At 34.2% G+C, this 22,837-nt stretch overlaps 1 protein-coding gene across 3 annotated transcripts; it reads right to left on the bottom strand.

The window, feature by feature from the left end:
• Positions 1-1,549: 1,549 nt before the first annotated feature.
• Atg17 (autophagy-related 17) lies at positions 1,550-22,671 on the bottom strand. 3 transcript variants are annotated; one of them, XM_066397985.1, is made up of 26 exons: positions 22,443-22,671; positions 19,325-19,469; positions 17,066-17,277; positions 16,854-17,009; positions 16,637-16,763; positions 16,351-16,585; positions 15,830-16,012; positions 15,180-15,352; positions 14,918-15,104; positions 14,249-14,557; positions 13,631-13,782; positions 10,849-10,990; positions 9,964-10,527; positions 8,404-8,727; positions 8,140-8,348; positions 7,595-7,801; positions 7,244-7,539; positions 6,859-6,998; positions 6,343-6,474; positions 5,998-6,269; positions 5,072-5,346; positions 4,556-4,734; positions 4,297-4,428; positions 3,856-4,235; positions 3,558-3,672; positions 1,550-1,905 (listed from the first exon to the last, which is right to left on the bottom strand). In XM_066397985.1, the coding sequence occupies exons 2-25, from the start codon at positions 19,393-19,395 to the stop codon at positions 3,576-3,578; spliced, it is 5,154 nt and encodes a 1,717-aa protein (XP_066254082.1). In that variant the 5' UTR covers positions 19,396-19,469; positions 22,443-22,671; the 3' UTR covers positions 1,550-1,905; positions 3,558-3,575. The 3 variants fall into 3 exon arrangements, with proteins under 3 accessions (XP_066254082.1, XP_066254083.1, XP_066254084.1); XM_066397986.1 differs by lacking the exon at positions 3,558-3,672 and having other exon boundaries at positions 22,443-22,670; XM_066397987.1 differs by lacking the exon at positions 9,964-10,527 and having other exon boundaries at positions 22,443-22,667.
• Between the last annotated feature and the right edge of the window lie 166 nt (positions 22,672-22,837).

Raw genomic sequence — 22,837 nt, 5'->3', positions numbered from 1 at the left:
CTATCCAATTATCGTGTTTACAATAACTTTGCTTTTCCATCCTTTTATTTATTTTAAATGTAACTAAAGATCAGCGGTGGCACTCCACAATTTCATATTTCTACCCTTTGTGTTACTTTTGAATCAAATTTCAGATTCCCCGATTTTTTTCTTATTTATAATATCTATGATGAAACGAAATTTTCTTCCGAGATGCAAGAGCCGAAGCGGACCTCTGACAACCACTCTGTTTTCCTTCGCTAAACAAAAACACCGAAATTCGATAAAGGTTTATTAATCATATGTTCGCAACATATAAAAATGACAGTCTATATGTACAGACACCAGGTATCTGTGTAATAAAAATAGTCTTAACGTTTATAATTATAACAAGCCGATGATTTCTATGGTCACTTGCTTTTGATTTATCTCCAGCAATCCAGCTTGCTGTGGTCGATACGAAAGTGCAGAAGTCACAATAATAAGTATCATATATTTACGTTATGCTCGTTTGTGACTAGTGACTATTGACTATCATCCGCAATGCTGTACGTCGTATTCTGGCCAATCAAAAACCACAATATAAATTGGTATGAAATTCTATATTATAGCTTAACTACTATGAACGAACGACGAGTCTCGAACACTTACATGTAAGGCCTTAATATAGGAATATCAATTAAGCATAATTTTCAACAATGACCATCGATTATTATCGTTATACATAATGTATAAAGTATATGCTCGTAATTTAGTTCACGAATATGTACACTTTAAGTATAATTGGCCCACTACTCATTGATTAAATTATGTCGGTGGCATTCCGAATGGTGCAGAGATGCGGTATCAGAAGTATAGTGCTAATTATTAAATTTGAGTAAAAAGTAAAAAAAAATTAAGCTCCAATAAATTCTGGGATCTTCTATGGACAAATTGCAGGAAAAGTTGCAAACAAAAATGTTAGGGCTAAAAATACCCTAAACTGGCCCTGTTTAACATAACCCTAAACAAGATTTTTATACTTCATTTAAATTTTCGAATTCGGCATAAAATTCTAAGTGAAAATTCTACAACTGTCTCAAACCGTTTTGTTTATATCGATACATATTCAACCTTTTAACCTTTTTCAAACTTAAAAAGGTTGAACTTTCTTAGGGCCCATTTCCTGACCTTTGTATATATGAAGTTTTTTGCCATACAATCATTTCCTGAAATATCTACATTCAACTTTGGAACACTCTGTATCCATTGAAAAGTGCCACTTTTGGGGGCCTAATAATTCGAAAACTAAAAGCAATATCGAGGTGCGGTGTGGAATGTTACCAAACTTTGAAACTTAACAATGATAGCTTTCTGTTTTTTAATATCACTGGGCTTTGTTACGATCAGAAAACCAAATCATTTTAATGATTAAAAATATATCCAACAATACAATTAATGAAGCTCTAAATGTTGGTACTTTTCGATGGGACGCCCATAGAATACGAATTTGCCCGATTAATAGACCTACCTTTAATATTACAGCTATGAACTAAATAGTAATAAAAAAAAGGGTCAAAGAAAAAAAAAAAAAGTAAAAAACGTTTTATTAAGTATATCACTTTCATAATCATAATATTATCTACTACTCTATATTCTAAGGGTATAATAATATCGGGAATAAGCTTAGCACTCTACTAATCAATACCAACTCGTCCTTTAATAAGCATATAACGAACGAATCTCCAATCAACGCACGTAAAACACAACCTCTTTGTTTTGATACATATGAAACAAGGCATTTAATATCACAAAAACAACTACGGCCCAAAATTATTATTATTTAATACCACTTAATTCTAACCTAAATTTCAAGTGCAAATTGTTATTTGAAAGTCGGTTAGTCGGTTGTTGGAGAAAATTGGCGTTTCACTACCACTGGACTACCTGCAATATCATAAAAATATATTTAATTTTATAAAATATTTAGAGGTCAAATTAAAACTTTTGACATCTTAGGTTAATCTCAGGAATGATCTCTTGTAATTGACTGATCCCTCAGCTTAACTTTCAGATTTACTTTAGGTGAAACTATAAGTCTAGCCGTAAGGGTAAGAAAGATGTAGTAATAATGTGTTTCAGTTAACTACTTCCAGTTATACAAAAATCAGCGGTAATCTTATCAAACGTGTCTTACCATATTTTCTTTTGATCCTTGGACACTTGCTATGCATAGCTGGTGAACACACATTTTTAAGGACGTTCTAGTCAATGGGTTATTTCTTAAATTATTAATTATCAATTATATTTTAGCCCTTTCATCTCTTTAAAAGTGGATCGAATAAGTTGTAAAAATGTACCAGAAAAAATGCTAATTGTTCTGTACCATTATAAATATTATAATTATAGGAAAAAATGACTTTTATTTACCTTTTTAACGGTAACACCAAGAAAATAATGAAAAAGTGTGGATACCAATGTATTAAGAAATATACAAGGTGTTCGGAAAAAAGTTGTACAGGTTTTATGGGGTGTCCTGTAGCGATAAAATCGATAGCATGCTTTAAATTTTATACTTTTAAACAATTACAAAATCACGTTTTCCTCGATTGTGGCCAGGTTGCGAATTTTGGTTATAACTCTAACCATATCATAAAAATGCGCCAAACGACTTGGTCGGCTTTACTAAGGCGATTTCATCCGCTGGTAAGGACGATTTAATGAATCATGGCTTAAGCTTGGTTCATTTAAAGGCGGTCCTTGTACATTTTGATGGCCTTAAGAAATGTGTTGCTGGCTTTTTGACATAGACAAGTTCCTTTTATGTATTCGACGTGGACGATTATAGGAAAACCATATAACATTTTAATTTGAGGTTTAGAGTGATTGAGGCTATTTTCAAAGACACATTTTAAAATTATCTGGAGTAACACAGGGTTGCTTAGAACAAAGTCATATACGAAATTTACTTTTTTTCAACCGAATAGCCTATATATGAACGGATTTTTGAATTCACTTAAGAATTTTTCATATAATAATACTCTGTTACGATTTTCATGTGCTTTCGAAAGGAAAATCCAAATGTGCAATAAAAATGGGTTTCTTTCAAAATGTTTAGCAGTATTACCTCTATTTGTTAATGAAATGATCTACACTCTATGATTTCAAATTTAATACATCGTCACTGGAAATCAGAATTAACCTTCAACTAATTTTAGTTAAATTGGGATGCTTGATAAACAGCAATACAAATATGATTAAGGATCTGAAGCAAATATTGCTTGTCCATCCAGGTGTTCACCTAACTATTTTAATACAAACAGAACTACGTTTTGTTAAAGAAAATTAAAGACAGTACTCTATTCCTGTTTCTTCAATTCCTATATTTACCGAGATTTCGTATATAAACTGCCAAAATTTCTTACCTTGTACATAGGCTAGTTCTGATGACTAGTGACGACATGATCGATATAAAAATAATGGATATCTTAATGCAGCGTTAAAAAAAGCACTTCATAATTCGAAAATAAGATGCCTTATGTTATTAGCGCCACAAACCCTTTTTTGTGGTTATATGAAAAAAGCCATATAATACATACTTTATTCAAGCTAAAAGTTTATTTGCTAAACATGCTTCGAAACATCGCTTCTAACCAATTTGTGTTTACATAGGTCGACTGCTCAAACACCTCTTTACAAGAGTCACCCTCAAACCTGACAAAATAATAAAAAAAGTTCAGAACTTTCATGGATATGGCCTATAGTTGAAAGTCATTTTATTAATTAAATGTTGCCTTAAATTTGTAATAGAGTTGGTAGTGTCACGCAAAACGAAAAAATCGAATATTCATCGATGTTCCCTGTTCCCTTAAAAAAATATTTAAATTTCCAACTTACCGATCACTGTGTTCTATGGCAACAACGGCCTCTTCAATCCCACTATCTTCGGCCAATTTTTTCTCGATATTTCTGCTCTCCACATCTACCTGTTCGGGCACATTCTCCGAGGCCGTTTCACTTTCGCTTTTCATCTCCCCCTCAAGATCCTTATCGATATCTTCAGAAGACAGTTGCGGCATTCGATCTTGGGGTTGGCTTTCCTCCATTACTGGATCAAAAGTGGTGATTACCGAGTGACTGGTCGACATACCAGAAGAGTGTTTGGCCATGTATACAGATTGCGACAATTCCTTGGAATCGCGATGAATGGGTGACACAGGTTTTACTTTCACTCTAAAGAATTTAGCTCCTTTGGGGAGATTGTAACGATTCTCGTTCTGTAAATTAATCCATTGATGTTTTTACTACGGGATGGTAATGTAAGAGTTGATTAATTACCTTTTTAGTTTGGCAATACTCTTTGTCCGCCACTTCGCCAGTGCAGTACATTTTGTTGGGTTTACCTTCTGTGATGTTCAGACCTAACTTGTCCAGACAATCCGAATGTAAGAAATATGTGTATCTAGATTCCTAAATAAAAACAAGACGTGTCACAATAAGAGTGTGTATATATATATATATACATGGCCCTAATATTTAAGAGTTTGAAATTTGAGCAACCTGAATAAAAGTTACAAAAACCATACATGGACGCTACCTGTAGAACTTTGAAATTCTCATGAGTTTGATCCCATAATAGCAACACCACATCGCCTGCTTTGCAAGTGTCGATATTAAGCCGATGTTGCCGGCTAGAACTGGAAGTTACTTCGCTTCTAGACATATCCGACATGGGAGGAGACATAGCTAGAGGGCTCGTCATCGCATTTACCTTACCTGAAATATGGATTTGCAACGTCATCAAGATTTCACTTTATACAAATCATAATTATTTATAATTAAAACCAATGGGAACTCATGAATGCAACTTTTGATGAGCAACATGCAAAGGGAAGAAAGCTAGTAATTTTAAAATTAGATTTAACGTGCAATGCCAGTTGAGATTATAATTTAGTACTCGTTTTCCTTGGTTTGTTTACATTTAGCAGCGCCTGTCAGTAGTTTCCGTTTCCAATTATTATGATGGAATTATTATATGGATGTTTTAGAGATTTAAGTCATGTACCTAAAGCTGCGTTACGTGTGTGCAACTAACATAAGTTTATCAACTTACCCTCACACAAAGCCATCGAAGAAGACATAAGTGCCTCTTTTTCACTCTTCACTTTGACAAGTTCTTCTTGGAGTTTTTCATTGTCACTTTTTAAAGATTCTAATTCCACGGATTCCGTTTTAGTGCTATTTTGTGATTTCACCAGCTGCTCTATAGTACTTTTATACTTGGAAATCTCTAGTTGGTACTGTTTTTCTCTTTCCAAAAACTCATGGAGTAATCTGTCACGGTCATCAGAAATGTACTGCGTCGACCAGAATGTTTCTTCAGCATTCCTAGTGAAATTGCGATATTTATTAGCACAGTTGACTCAATAGAAGATAATATATGGATTCTGAACATTATTGGGGAATATGGGGAAAGTCCGATACATCTAGAATGCAACAGAAAAATGGGAAAAACTCCTTGATATGAATTCAAAAAACTCTTAGAGTAAATTAAAACATTTAAACTAAACCTATATATTTTATGTTACATATAAGCAACCTGTAGGTAGTTGTGCAGACAACACGTTGTTCACGGAATAATGTACTCGAAAGGATTTGCGCTACAAGTATTTTACTGTTGTGCTGGTTTGTTATGTAAGTTGTGGTCTTCATGATATCAAAACTTATTTAAAACATACTAGCAAGTAGACGATATTAGCGCGCTAATTCTTGATAAATTGGTGAAAGGTTTATGACACATTGGCAAGGAAAATTATTTCATCATTAACAGAATTTAATATGTCCAACAAAATTTAAAGTTTTATTACGTAAATGTAGTTAAAGGATATTAATGAAGAAGTTTTTCGAAAGGTAGGTAAATCTTTTTATTGACTTTGACTGATGCTTCAAACCATAGATATATACATATATATGTAAGAGAAAAGATTTACTTCCTAATAGAAGGGAATCCCCAACTTAAAAATCGCCCTGTATATGTACCTCTCCGGATCCTCCACTGCAGCAGCGGCCTGTTCAACGTTCTCAACTATACCAGTGTCTTCTACCAGTTGCTCTTCAACTCCCTTCAAGGTCAATTCCAAAGGTGACTGGATGATATTAAAGTCCAGAACAGGGGGTTCCTTTGTTTCGGACAGATTTACAGCATTGGGTAAAAGGTACTGGGATTGTAGGATATCATCAGGAGAAGCCACTGACTTTATTTTAACTATGAAGAATTTGGATCCTTTTTTAACTTTATAACGATTGTTGTCCTAGAAAATGAAACAAAGATAGGCAATAAGTGCTCTAAATTCTAAAATCCTTCCTAGATTAACTAAAACTTACCTTACGTGATTCACAAAATTCTACATCCACAACCTCACCGACACAATGACTTATGTTGGGTTTATCATTTGTTACGCTTAATCCAAGAAGTACTAAGCAATCCTGATGTAAGAAATACATCCGTTTTGATTCCTAAAAAAAAGACAAAATAAAAAATTTTAGACATGTGGTTTTTCACACCAAAAGTTATTATTATTGCAAAAATTCAGAATCCACTATAATATGCTGGATCTATGCAGTTTTGATCGATACTGGTTCCAGCATTTGAACAATTGCATTTGAAAGAATACATTAATAGATCGAAATTTGAACTTTAGAAAAAACTATTTTTAACGTCATTAAACACTACTTTTTGGTACTAAGTTTAGTTATTTTTGAAATAAGATTTTTAGACTTTGCAAAGAAAAATACAAAATAGCTGGTTTAAAATTTCTAAATAACACAGGGAAAGCCTAAAATTTTGTTGTTCCATCCTCAGTGGGATATCTTATATTTCAATTTTAACCTTTCACTAACCTGTAATATCTTAAAAACACCACGATCCTGATCCCATAGCACCAAAACAACATCACCAATTTTGCAAGTGTCTATATTTACTCGCGCAGACACTACTTGACTTTTAGACTCAGCAGCAATCGAGCTTTTTAGAGTATCACCTGCAACAATTATTATACGGTCAGACATGAATACGGGGTATTTCGATATAAATTAATGTTTTGGAACAACACGATATTTTACGTTTTTTAGAAATGTTTGTAAATCTTTTCCGATCCAAAAATTTGATTTTGCATTAAAGTATGCAAAGCAATTTTTTACACAGATTTCAACGACCTAATTTCACTTCTCAAAAGCAACATTTTTGCTACAAACAACAAACTAACAAATAAATTGTTATTTTCACCTTTAGAAACCGTAGCCGATGTAGACATGACATCACTTCCTTGGATTTTAAACTGCGACAATGTGTTTTGCAACTCTTTATTTTCCAGTCTCAGTAATTCTAATTCCTCAACTAACATAGGATCTTCGATCCTTTCTTCCTGACATTCTGTTAACTGCTGAATAGTCGTCTTGTGCTTAATAATTTCAAGGCTGAGATTTCTTTCTCGTTCCCTCAGTACGTCGATTTGTTTTTCTTTATCTTGAGACAGTCTTTTGGCAAGATCTTGGCTTATTATCTGTTTGTCTAGGTCAAATCTGCAAACCAAATATAAATAGAAATACAGTAATATTTGAGGGTTTATTGACTTACTTGCGTTGAAGTTCTTTTATTTTTTCCTCCAGTAAATTTTCCCACCGCTGCCTTTCTTCTGATACTGCCTTTTCTTTATCCAACTCGAAATTTTCCGTCATTTGCACCAAGAGCGTTGTATGACCAGATAAACTGCTAAAATCTCCGGATTTATCTTTCTCCAGTGATGTTAAGGAAGGACTTCTCTCCATTGTCATTAATTTAAATCTGTAGTATCAAAATTATGGATAGAAAAATAGTGGCTGCCCTACGCAATATGACAGAAAAATAAAACTAAAAATTATTGTCATTTGCTTGAAAATAGGATAGTTAAGTGACCCCTGATCTTCAAATTTATTTATTCGTACACCAATAACTGTTTTAATTTTTCTGGTTTCTTCAGAATATTGAAATTCCTAAAGCAATATTACTATGTGAACATAAAAAAGAGACAAAATTCAATATAACCAAATCACCAAGACAAACATTAATTAAACTCATGAGAAAGTATAATAACATTTTATGGCTGACGGTTTTTTTTGTAACATCCTGTACGACCAATTTACCTGGACTTCATATTGTCTATTTCTGCTCGATGTTCCATTTTCAAATTTTCGCTCAGTTCTTTCAAACACTGCTCCTTATCCGCGTCTTTTTCACTCAGTTGCTTTAAGAGATCATTGATTCTACTTGCATTTTCACTATTTTGTTTCCTTAATTTTTCTTCCAATGATGCTAAATCTAGGCACGTCCCATGTATCCGATCTTCCATTGCCTTAATACGAAACAGCATAATAATTTTATTAAAGTTGGGGAAGAAATTTAAATACCCGTTTATCTTCCTCAAGCCTACGCACAATATCTTCTTTCTCCAAAATATTATACCTATATTGTTCCTTCTCCCTTTCATTTTCCCGTCTCATGCATTCAAGTATTTCTTTCTCGTTACGATCAAATTCGCTCAAAATGGTTTCCCACGAAGTGCCCAATTCTTCGTACTGTTTTCTCAATTCACTAGACTGCTCGGCGAATTGTACTTTTAAGTTATTGAGGTCCCCACGTAAGCTTGTAGCAGATGATTTGGCGATGTTACTTAGAGTTTGGACTGTGGTTTTAAGCTTCTCGTACTCTGATCGTGATATTTGTAGGTTATCCTAAAAGAAGAAATTAATTGTTAAGTAAAACAGCAAATAAACATAGTTCATGAACTTGATGCATGGAGATTCCTGCTCAAAAAAATTTGATTTTGAGTTGGAGACATTTATTACTAAACGTTACATAGCTTTTTTCATGGTCACGAGTTTACACATATCTGGTGATTGCGATATACCACATTTCTCTGAAAAATGACCCCCTTCTCCTCCGATTTCCCGTAGCAATTTCTATATCGTCAACTCGTATAAATCTTAGAAGCTGTAGGATAAAATTGAGAACCATTTTAAGCCATTGAGTTTCCCCATTGTGTTTACCATTTCTTGTGTATTCTTCACCATCTAAAAATTGACTTAGGATCTATAGAAGTTTCTTTGTCGCTCAATTCAAAGGGTGGTGCTCGAGATTTACTGGAACCATAAAACAAATCCAGGTGCAACAAGTTACTTAAACATATATTGAATAAAGGGGAGTACAACAGTTCAAATACCCAAGTTATATATATAGATATGATGAATTTTCTATTTCCAACCACTCAAAGACCCGTCTGAAGCGTTCTACCCTGTATAGAGTAAATATAAAACTGAAACCACATGCAAACTATTTACAAACTAAAGACATCCCTTGTATAATTCAGGGAAGAAACATTATGGTTTTGAATGTGGGGCTAAACTATCAGGTATCCATCTACCTATAAAGGTCTAAAAAAAGGAAGGTAAATAAAACATCTCCGTTATAAACCTCTGACAAGCAACCTTATAGATTATCGGCTGCAAGTAACTAAGCACAAGCGCAACATAAAATTTTGTTAAGTGATAACAAAGTGGTGCATATACATATGTAGGATATTATAAGAGTGCGAATACAACACACAAGGCTAGGTCTATCTCTAAGGAAATCAATAAACAGCAAGCTGCTGCAATGCAAAAATCAAAATCCGATAGAAAAAATTAAATAATGGAAACTGAATTCCTGAAAAAAATTATTACACCACCAAAAATTTGATGAACTTTGATGCTAAATAACTTAAAATAAAAAAGCCTACAATTAAAAAATTATTAAATAGGACAATAGGTTTAGAGATGGCATATTAAGCATCAACGTTGTCGCATATTTATTGTGGTGCGATAATCGTGTCCAGGAGTTTATTAAACTAAAATCATTCAAACTAGAATGTAACTTATCGACGGGGCTGCAATATATGCATATACAACAACAACGTACGAAAAGATAGATACCTGAAGCATAGCGACCACAATGTTCGCGGTGTCCAGCTGTCTGACAAATTCAGAACCTTGACTGTTGCCGGTGCCGACACTAGAGGGCAAACTTTCGTCGATATAAAACTCATCGGTAGAGAAATCCGACTGGTGTATCAATTGAGGAGAAACAGTCTCTTGAAAACTCATGTCTCTGGGACTTTGAGGGGAAATGGACTTTGAACGGCTGAGCATCAGGCTACAACCTTGGTAATGCGACAATATATTTGCTTTCGAATTAATCGACAAGCTGGTTACGTCAGTCAGGTGCAAGGAACTGGTGTTAGTACTTGATAAATAAGTAGCTTGATCTTTGCAGTAAGCGTTTTGATTGTAATGGGAGTTAAAGCAACTGTCAGTAGTACTGGAAAAGTTTTTGATACTGGATAGTTCGTCGATGGAATCAAGGGAGATGTTTTTAATGTTAGAGAAACTTTCGTTTGTGCTGATGCTCGGCGTTCGTTGTAGGGGATCTGCTTCGAAGGATTGGACAACACGGAAAGAGCGAGGAGGTTTTTTTGGAGGAAGAATTTGACTGCGTACCTAAAAAATGTATTTTAATGTTAGTGTTGAGAGGTTATTTTTGCTATTATAATCAAGTAACACCCATATAGCAATGAAAATACTGTGAAGTGCGTAGCTTCTTTAGAACAATAGAATATGATTGAAAAAATATATTGGTAAAAAAATAGGAATAGTGGTAACATGGTTAATGATGAACTGAATGACAGACTAAAATACATATATACAACCAACTAGGTTTCTATTTCGTTTCACCAGGTTTAAAGAGCATTAAAATGTTAAAATATACCTATGTCATATAGACTTAAATTTAACGAAAACAAAATATTCAAAATAACATACCTCCGTGCTAGTAGATGCGTCAATTTTTTCTAAGACATGTGAAGAACCGACTCCAGTGGAAACTGTTTGGGGATAAGCAAGCTCCAAAGGATTTTCACTGATTTTCTCGTACTCTTCAGTGTCCGTTTCGGACTCACAGCCTCTATTTAGGATACAGAAAAGACAATTAATACAGGTTATCCCACAACGTTAGATGATTATGGAAAACTAGACATAAGATTGTTATGAAAATTTGACCAATTAACTACAGTGAAATCTCCCATAAGCGGACACCGGTGGTCGTCTTCTATTTGTCCGCTTATAGGAGGTGTCCGCTTATTAGAAAATGTGAAAATATAGATGGGTTTTTTAAAACTTATTTATTAAATAAATATTTTATTCAATTAAGAGAGTAAAATAAGAATAATCTTAACTAATCAGCCACAAAAAAAGAAATATTTTAAAATGAGAAATTAACAAGTACGTATATGTATGTACATGTATGTACTACATATATACATACATATTTAGGTAACTAAAGTTTAGAAGTAAAATACTCAGTAATTGAAGTTTGACGGGTCTTTTTCTTCATAAAATCCTCTTCAAAATGTATCTCTAACTTACTTAACATTTCGAATCCTCTCAAATCACTGTTCTTCAAAGAAAACTCTTTTAATTTATTTACATTATTAAACGCGTCACTGTAAGAATGTATTTTACTATCGCTCATATTATTGTTGTATATCATCGTATCCGATTCATCTTCAGAGTCTATCTCTTCCGTGTTTTCATTAGAAATTGAAACTTCCATTTCTTGATCTTCAACTTGAACAGCGTTATCAACATTAATAAAAGCATCTGTATCAGTTTGTTCATGTCCAGCATGTCTCATCATTTTGCACACCTCCGCAAGTTTTGATAACGGGACTTCGTCATCTGGGTCCCAACCCTCACCTGATATTGGTGTAACTTCATATCTAAACCCAGCTTTAGTAAAGCAATTCTTTATGGTCGTAGAAGATACTTGTTTCCAAGCTGAATGAATGAAAAACACCGCCTCCAGTACATTTATACATTTGGCTAACTCATTAGCGTTGTTAACACTGTCCATTTTTATTAAAATGTGTCTTAATATAATTGAGCGGTAACATATTTTAAAATTCTTTATTATTCCCTGATCCAATGGTTGACACAAAGCTGTCGTATTTGGTGGTAAGAAAATTATTTTGATATTCTGCAGATTGAGGTCTCTTGGGTGAGAAGCGGCATTGTCCATAAATAATAAAATCTTCCGTTTTTCCCTGGCCATTTTGTGATCAAACACTTGTAGCCATTCTGTCATGATATTACTTGTCATCCAAGATTTGTTATTTGAATACCACGTGACAGGTAAAGTACGTAGGTCCAACTTCTTGAAACAACGAGGCCTTGCTGATTTTCCGATAACTAAAAGCTTTTCCTTCTCACCTGCCATATTTGTACAGTGTAAAATAGTGAGGCGTTCTTTGGCCATTTTTCCACCCGCACATTTTTCACCTTTTAAAGCGAATGTTTTTTCGGGTAAGGCACGAAAGAAAAGGCCAGTCTCGTCAGCATTATAGATATTTCTTGGCTCGTAGTGTTTCAGTAACACCGAAATATTGTTCTTGAAAATGGCGACGTGCTCCGTATTGACAGTAGCAGCCTCTCCTGAAATTGAACGAAACGTAATGTTGTGTCGAATCCGAAATTTTTCAAGCCATCCAGAAGAAGCGCGAAAATCCTGGTACCCCATTTTTTCTGCAAGTTCTTTCGCCTTTGATCGAATTATAGGCCCTGATATAGGAAAATTTTTATTCCGGGCTTTAACAAACCATTCATAAGTTAGTTTGTCGATGTTAAATCCCTTAGTTTTGAAGAATGATCTCTTCTGCTCCGAGTTAAATGATGTAACACAACTGTTTAATAGTTGTTCTCTCTTCTTAATTATTTCACTTGCCTGGGTTTTTCCTATATTAAATCGGGCCGCTAAGTTACGTACACTAAGTTTTTCTCTATCGTAAACTTCCACTACTTGCAGCTTTTCTTTTAAAGTTAACAGACGTTTTGTTGGAGCCATTATTAACATATAAACACTAAAAACACACAAGGAGAAATACTACTACTACTACGACTACTCCGAACGTTGCGTTAAATACAAATGTAGTAGACAAAAATAGTGGCATGGTTATACATACATAATATGCCTTTCGGGAGTCCGGTAATTCCCCTACGAAAGACGTGCGGCCAGGCAAAACGTTGCCATTCGTTAAATATATTAAAAGGAACGGCAACGTTCATTCGAAAATTATTTCCTGGTCGCGGGCTAAATAAATGTCCGTTTATGAGAGAAAAAATGTAAAAATGGAGTTAGATTCAATGTCCGTGTCCGTTTAATAGACAGTCCGCTTAATAGAGAAATATTTATTAGAATATCTTATGGGAAAGAGTTGGTCCCCAGAAAACTGTCCGGTTATTAGAGAGGTCCGCTTATCGGAGGTGTCCGTCAAGGGAGATTTTACTGTACATGGTCCTGACCTATCGAAATAAATACTTTTATAATTGCGACGTAGCAGCTTAAATTAAACAGTTGTAGCATCTTCTGTTATTTCATGCGGCCCATTCTGTATTCAAGGGACCCATTTTTCCTACCTTATCGCTGGAATTTGTAAATCTCTTTTCCGAAATTCCAAATTTATATTTAAAGTTAAAAAAATATATATGTACATATATCTGATTCAAAAACAATAGACTGCATTTTAAACATTTTTAATATTATACTAACTTGTCATCTTTGAGAACGGGAAAACCAGGTGCGGAGGCCAATGAAGATTCACTCCCAGTAGCTTGCAACAAATTTTTATCTAAGTTACTAGACAACCCCACATCGGAAACTGCTTGAATTAACTTTTCTTCCACAGCCTTAGCATCATCTACCTACAATTAAAAAACATACAGCGTATTTCTTAAACATCGGGAAAGAATTTAATTCGATATTTCTTATAGAAGTTAAAATACCGGGATTCCGGATTCCAGTGAAATTACCCGCCTCGAGAATTTGGTAATCCAAAATTTAATCCCAAAAAATCCTGACCATGTGTTTTATAATTGTGTATCTCAACATAAAAAGTCCTCTACCGAAATGTTATTATATCTTTTCCAAACACCCTGTTAATATTATAGCTCTTCTTACTTTTTTCGCGAAAAAAGACTTCAAAATTGCCTTAAATCGCTTATTGAAGGAGAAAATCTAACTTTCTACTTTAAAGTGGAGTTTTCTTTAATAAATAATACGATAAAATCATTTATGGGGAACAGACTAGCATAAAAATGAGCGAACTAATGGTAGATGTGGAAGTACACACCTGTATTTTCAATGGTTTTTCAATAACGTATCTTTTACCTTATCTTCTTTGAGCTTTGTGCCAGTCCCCATAAAAAAACTAATAACATGGCTCATGTCAGGTACAGTCAGGTGCTCCGAGAAATCGGGCAACCCCTGGCGTAGTCTCTCAAGGTCTTCTTCACTAATTTGAGGCAATTTCGCATCAAACATTGGCGGCGCTTCTATGGCGAACGGGGGAGGCATATCTTCCATGCCAGGAAATAAGGCATTTAAAAAATGTCCTTCAAACTGGGAACTGAAATCTTTTCGTCGAGTCAATTCTTCGTTGTAAATTGTCATCATTTGGCACGCTAAATCTGAAGCCCACTGAAGGAAAAATTATGTATTTAAATAATTTCGCAAAAAAACAAATATATGCAATTTAATACTCATTTTGAATCTGCCAATTGCCAAAATCGCCATTTGTTAGGGCGTAATTAGTGAAAAAAGAATAGATTTGAGTGGATTGTAGTGTGTAAGACAGGGACTGGAATTTTTCCTAATTTTCCAAAACATAAATCGATAACGTGGCACTGCGCTCTTAATATAGAAATAACTATTTAATCATTAGTGCCAAGTTTTCTTCAGATTATTCCACTATTTATCGAAATAATTGAGAATTTCAGTATTTTTTGGGCACATTTTATTTAATGCAAGGATAACAGACACAAATTACGGTACGCTTACCATAAGAAATAGTTGGGAAAAAGATCGTCTCCTAACAACTTCAACTACCGCGTTCATGTAAATCACTGGAGCTAAATGAATCTGTTGAAACAACTCTAAATGTTTGCGGAGCCTATTAACTTGTCCATTGAAATACACCAACAAAAAATCCAGTTCCCAAAATTTATCTTCGACGGTTTGTACCCACCTAAAAACAAGACATAAGTAAGTAATCCTGTGAAAAGTTTGGGAGATTAAAGAGATGATATATTCCTATACGTACGCGATTCTAGCGCACAAACTTTTACTAAGTTCGTTCTTTGATTTGACAATTCTACTGCGGTCTTCTATAATTCGTTGATGGCAGTTCTTTACTAAATCCAACTGTTGAGCATGTGTTACGCACAGATCTGGCAGGATTGATGTGTCTTTCATATGTGCAACACTGTTCTGGTTCTGAAATCAAATATGAAAATCAAAAACACATTCCGGTTCCCATTTGGAATGTTATTTAGATGAGAGATCAGTTTCTATGGAATTGATAGATATTTTCCAAAAGACAGTAGTTTTCAATAATTCAATTGTCAAACATGAACATTAGCAATTTACCAACTTAAAACCTATTTATTAAGGTCGAAACTGCAATACGTTGACCACTTGTTAAACAGTAGATTCGTATTCTTATAGAGCAGTGGATAAAGGTACATCGTTCAGTATCCGATTTTAAAAAGTGATTGAAAGATTTTTGCAAAGTAATGACAAATGTTAAGCTACCATATAAAACTATTTTTTAGCTTAATGGTGGGTAACCTTTTACATAATAAAGCTCGCAAAACTGTCTCGTATTTGTGCCTTGCTCTCTCTGATATACTTATAAACAGCATTTTTAGAGGAAAACATTTAAATATATCTAATAATGAGTCAATTACCTACCTGCAAAAAGCTCTGAGCCATATCCGATTGGTGCTCAACGGCTTTTTTCATTTTTCGAAGCAAATCGTCCAAGTCAAACAATCGTTTACCTAAGCCTTCAATTTCCTTTCGTTCAGGTTTTTCAGCGCTACTCAAAGTTTCTGCAATTCGCTTTCTCAGTTTCGGTATCATTTCGATTTCAAACTAAGAATATAAATTTTGGATTAATTTTCTTACAGTTTTAACTCACTCCCTTAAATGTATTTGTGAATAGTTATTTGAAATAATGGTCTGATGTTCCATTAAGGCTAAGCTACGACAACATCCTTTTTTACTACAGGTGGTGTGTAAAATTAAAATGTATAATTGAACTTAAGTGTCAAATTATTAATATTTGATTAACTTTAACATCAAGACATTTGCAATAGAGCCTACGAATCTAACCAATAACCAAGCTATGTTTGAACTTTTCTATGGAAATTAATTTGCAGTTAAAGTTAACAATACATTAATGATTTAACCTGGAGTATGATAATAGATACCTTATGTAAACTAGATCTGCACAAAGCATACAAGTCCTCAAGTCTACGAGTACTGCTGCTGCTGCTGCTTGAAGAAGAAATCCACTCAAATAAACTTATTTCTGTACTCGGCACCGTCTGGGAGGTACTGCTAGTAGTTTCAGATGTGTTGGGTGTAACATTTGGCTTCTTTTGTGAATCAAACAATACGTCAATTAAAGGAATTCTTTGAAGAATCCTCTTATCCTCTTCAAAACTGAAGTTTACATTAATTTTTTTCTCGTAGAAAAACGAAGTTATTACAAACCTAAGTAAGAAACCTTCAAAAGTGTGACGTTCGGCTATGAAATCGTTATACATTTTTTGAAATAGCTCCCATCTCTTTCTAAATTCTGTAACTATATCTTCTAAATTAGCTATAACTGCAGACCAACCTGCAAACAATTGAAATTATATTTAACATATTAATAACAAGCTAATAAGCATGACAACGTGTTATGCATTCTATTCAGCTACTTCTATACCTTGTTGCTGTAAATGTTGCTCAAGTACCATATTCTCACAAAACTCTAATTGGAGCTTCGCAACACTAAAAAAATCTTGTGCAACCAGCGCACGTAATTTAACGGTGGTCAATGACACTGGGAGGGAGAGGGATTCTATCAGTCTTTTTTTCAATTCTATAAGAAATCATATTAGATTTGTGGAAATTGTTAAATCCGAATTTAGGGCTCACCGGAATCATCGTAATTTAAATTTTTTAAAATATCCAATTTTGCTATGTCGTAATTTGTCGAAAAAAGATAGATTGGATTAGTGTCAGTCCCAGCCATGTAAGAACAAAGGTTTTTTTGTGACTCCAAAGATTCGCCGCCATTGATCAGCAAAACTTGTTGCTGAACAGGAATCTGGCATCGATCCTGAATTTTTTCATTGAGGTTGGCAACGCTGAAATTTAAAAATAAAGATCAAAAATTTCGCTAAAAGGCTTCATATTTGCTAGGAAGTAACAATATATATATAACAACCAAATAGTTGTTAAATCACCACACGATGAAAAGCATTTTTTTATTTTGGGTTCCTAGATACGACCTAGCTTTAAAAATATTTTCACAAAAGAAACGTTGCCAGTTCTATGAAAAAATAATAGTCACATAAGAATTTTGAATCAAAAACCCCATAGATATATTGTTGCATTTTTAAATTTGGTTCATTACTGTAGGAAATATTCTATTCCTTGTTCATATTTCCATGCGATTTCAATAAAAAAAACAGCATTTCCATTCCTACTGAAACTTTTTAAGGACAGTTTAATTATTTATGTCTCTTTTAATTTAATTTCTTTATATGTTTTTACATTTGTAATTATCTGTTTTTAACATGTCATTGGATATTGTCGCTGTCCAGTAGAAACCTGCTATGTAGACAGTATTGTTTTAAACAAATTAACATTCTTCGTCATCCCCGAATGCAATATTGCGTGAATTATATAAATACAATTTTACAAAATCTGCTGATCATTGCGGTTTATTTGACCTCTTGCAAAAAATCGGTTACTCACGTAGGATTTCGTCGTGTAAGTTTTATTTCATAGGAGATTTAATCTCGATGTTTTATTAATCATATCAAGTCAGATGTATTATTCTGATCCGGGAATAACTTTCGGACCAACTTAAAATATCAATCCGATGTTTTATAATTCCACCACAATAAGAATCTTCCTATTAGGTATGTCCAAAGCCTTAGCGGTTCGCGTTTTTACTACATAATTTTACTACCTACGTTACATGTTCTTCTAGTCAAAAAGGCAGGGAATACTTGAATTAAATAAAAATTCAAATGAGAGGATGGCGGACACACTGGTCTTTCCTGTTACTTTTTTTATGTATTAAATTTTTTTGCCGTTCTGGTAATCGTGCTCTCAAAAATCGGAACTCTGAAAGAACTGCGAATAACACTCTAAAGGGGCAGCCATATTTGTGATATTATGCAGGGGGCCAGGAAGAAAAGGTCCATTTAATATATGGATAGTTCATGTATACATAAGTAATCTATAAATAGTTTTTACAGGAAATTTACAATGAACCAGCGCATTTCTATAATAAGGCGAAATATGTTTAAAAATAAAGCACTGGAAATCAAGAGAATAGTCATTATGAAAGCTCAATAATTACCACATTTTTCTTGCATTTCAAGCGCCTATTCTTAGTTCGGGTCAACATGCCAGTGTAGGGCTCAGATAACAAAGACAAATAAATATTCAAAAATTGACTTCTATGGTTTTATCTCTAGAATAAAGTCATATCTTTCTTTTTTACATAACTACCAACCACATAAGTACATTTTTATCTGTGTAAAGAAAATTTAATTAGTTCAAGGCTGACCAATTCATTATTGAAAATCGGCATGCGCCTTTATTTCTATCACCTAAATTGCTGTTCGCATTTCTAAGGTTATAGGGTAAAATGTATATTTGGGTTAGGCGAGTTCTTTCAAGTTAAAAATCGTGGCGAAGATTGTGTAACGTTATAGTTCCAATTCCAATCTACGCAGCAAGCTACATTGCTCCAGATCTTTATGTTGATAAATTACTCAAACCTCAGTTCCCTTTCCCCGTCTAACTTTAGTGTACTAATAAATAGAAGTAACGATGTCAGCTAGAGCGTTAGTTCTTTAAAATGAGATATGCATTATCATTTAGTTTTTGGCTTAGTGACATAGAAAAACACATACACCACGTCGTTAAATGAATAAAGCTGGATTTATAAACTTCACTGTTCCCGCTGTTCGCTTGCTGCTGGGACAATTGAGCAAGACAACAACATATAAAATCATAGTGTCAAACGAAGAAAGCGCATTAGCAGCAAACGAGGAACGGGAACGGCAGTTTATAAATCCAGCTTTCTGGACATGATGCAAAATAAGATATTAAAAGACCCGAACGTAATAATTCATCTTGAAAGATATCCTATAGAGCTGTGTGATTATAACTTACCTTTCCATAATAGAGATTTCATTGTCAAAGGTCATCATGGTTCCTGATTGAACAAAGAATATGTACACCATCTTGAAGAAATTTATTTATGCAAAGACGATAAGAACAGTCATTGGGTTTTTTCAATCACTGCAACTAGATCTACCTGTAAATAATGGGACATTGCTATTACATAAGGAAAATATTGTAAACCAGAAGAGTAAAAATACTAGAGCCGAAACTGGGACTCACATTTCTGGTGCTTGACACATGTATCATTAGCGTACTAATTAGGATATGGGATGTTCCAAAAGGCTCGTCGGGCAAAAAGTGACCCAAAATCACACCTCACACATGTGAATAATTACAAGCAGGACACTAAGCATTTAAACATTTTTTGTTTTTAAAATTGGCGTAATTCATAAACTTTTGGGAGGAACTTCGTTTTTCAAAAACACCTGGCAAATTTATGAATCCATCAGAATTATATCGCCACAAATATATCAACCTTCTTGGGACAATGCCCTGAGTTGAGTATATTTACTTAAAAAATTATGTTTATCAAAGCATCCACAGAGGCAATTTCCACGAGAGTAACTGGAAACGGTTATAAAGTATGTAGTTTGTTTCATCGTACTTACGTCACTTGGAAAACTGCAGTTTTCCAAGTCCCTTACCCTTCAAGTACATATCGCCCTTTAGTTTAATGTTTAACGCAATTTGACAATTAGGGCAGATAATTATTGTTTACGTTTTAGTATTTTCTATTCTTCCTGTCTCCGCACTTCGAGTGACAAAACATTTAAGGGCAGTGCACCAAAACAAACAAACAGTACTTATTTTATCAACAAAAATAAAAATACAGTCAGTATAATCGCCCATGGCAGTCACGTTATTTTTTAGGCTGCCGCATTAAAATCCGAGCATTCAAAATGTAAACAAACAAATTATTGAAAAAGAAATAAAGTTTTTTGCTTTTGTATTGCTTTATTTGAACCTTATTTAATGCGCACTGTGAAAGTATACTCATTTAAAATCTGATTTGAGTGTCATCTCGTTAAATTTAAACTTGAAAAGAACCTATGATGGATCTCCGCAACTGCAGGAAATCTTAAGGAGAGTCATTTGTGTTGGGAAAAGCGAAAGGAGTTATAAAAAAAAACGAAATTTAGAGTATCGAAAATTGTATTTATCACAGTTACGAAACCAGTACCATACAGTTCAAAGAAATATAGATTTACATGTTATCAATTCGTTCAGTGGAGGATAAAACGGGATTGAGATCATTTGGAGATTAGACCTCTTCTTTGTTTTTTCATCAATTGTCTATTAATTAAAAAAATTGCATGATTTATTAAAAATCTTTTTTTTTTACATAAGAAAAGCTACGAGAATTGTAGCACATTGTTGCACCGCTCCAGTTTTCGAATCGAGGAATAAAGCAACCAGTTTTGCATTAGACCTGTGCGACGACTACCCCAAAGCTGGATTTATAAGCTCTGTTGTTCGTGTTCCTCGTAATTCGTTGTTCATGATCCCCGCAGTTCGGAAAATAAACATTCGAAATTGTACATCGTTTACAAACCTTGGCTGCCGCGCTATTGGATGTTTCCATTATTGCTGGCTTCTGCACCAGGTGATATTTTTCCGTTACGGGAGATTTTGCAACGGGAGCTTACGCTGTACTTTTTTGCTTATTTTCACTTTAAAAATTTAAAATTAAATTTTTTAGGTTGTCAATTATGCTGACATAATGTACACGCCACTTTTCTGACCAATGAACGGCCAACAACAACCAATATCTGTAGCACCAATAAATCTAGTGCTAAGCTCCAGCTCTGATCCTGACAACTTTTAAGCTTTCTTTATTAACAAATGTACGTCGAGAGGAATTCCAAGTGGGGTGTCATTTATTGATGGGCGTTATTAAACCCACGCTTGTAGGGCGAATGCTTCTGCTAATTACTTCTCCTCTGTCTATCAATCATCTTCGATCACACATGTGCATGAAGAGGGCACGCATCCTTGTGGCCCATTTAACTTTTCTTATGTCACTGCTAACGTGGTTAAAAATAATATAAATGCATTCCTTCTCACATACAGGGTGTCGCAGAAAGAATGGTATAAATGAGCATTGACTGCTGTACACAAAAGTGCTAAAGATGACACGCAATTTCCTTTAAAATGATGCGTCACGTTCATATACCGAAACTAAAAAATATAGTGCCATTTTGACAATTAAATAAAAACATGTTTGCCACAGTTTGGAATAAAGTATCAAAGCATCATACATCATTGCAAAGAAAATGTTATGCCCCTTTCGAACATATGAACATATTAGAAACATTAGATGCATGAATTTAAAATAGTGAAGTTGAGGTCAATTTTGGTTAAACCAAAAGTTGTAAATCACTGCCACAAATATAAAAAAGGCAAATTGTTAACATGTTAAACATTTACATGACCAAAAGGTCAAATTTTCATTTTGCAAAATCAAAAAATTGGGAGGGGACCACTTTGCACAAACACCCGTGAAAGTTCTGGTAGAGTGTTAGTTAATATTTTCTTTGTTATGCTAAAATCAAGAAATCACAAGGATACAAGGCAATGAGTGGCAAAAACTGGGGCTCAAAGTTTAATAACAATCCTAGTATGTACCCAGTTTGGGATGTTCTAAAAACCAAAATAACAAGTGAAATGCTCACTTTAGCATTTATCTACCCCAAAATTAGCATCTAAGGGGTAACCCAGCACCCAGCCCGCATCAATGATGGTCAAGAAGACAGAGCCCTTTTAAATGGAAGGAACCTTAATAAACCACTAAACTTAAAGGCCACATTCCTAAATCCTACCTGGGTGTATAGGGTAAGACTTGTTTTGGTACCCTTACTAGCTAATGCATGCTAACGCTCAAAAAACACCAGGTAGGTAAACATACCTGCGCAGGTAATTTTCAGAAACATAAACAAAGACTGGATATGAAGTCAGCAAATAATAATCAGGTTTAACTAATGTCAATCGCATGCAATAACTGAAACTCCTCCATAAAGCTTTGAGATTGAAGAATACAGATTTCATCACATGGTTCACTCCCTTCAAATGAAGGGATACAAAGGCCAACCAACCCTATGCTCCTTACCTGACGATTAGTGGACATTTTCACAGCTGATTATTGTTTAAATACAAACAACAACATCCTCACTTATGCACGGAAATGATTCTTCACTAAACAATATTGTTCGTTAATAGTTCACAAAGCAAAAACGTAATCAACCATGGGGCTAAAATTAGGCATTTTTAGCCAAAGCGCAATTTCACGTCCTCCATCAGCTGACAAAATGTTTTGCAAATTACAAAATGAAAAATCAAGGCCATTCCACTCAACTTTGGCTGGGTGTTGCGCAGTCATCTCACCGCGCAATACGTAACACGACCGTCATTTATGCCATCTAGAAACACTCGAAATACTAAATTTTACAGATTGCTAACGTTGACACAACAGAGTTCTTTAATTACCGTAATGAGAGACCACCA

This window comes from Euwallacea similis, chromosome 16 (genome assembly GCF_039881205.1).
Source record: "Euwallacea similis isolate ESF13 chromosome 16, ESF131.1, whole genome shotgun sequence".
NCBI classification, from domain to species: Eukaryota; Metazoa; Arthropoda; class Insecta; order Coleoptera; family Curculionidae; genus Euwallacea; species Euwallacea similis.
This window is presented reverse-complemented; position numbering and strand designations above follow the sequence as displayed.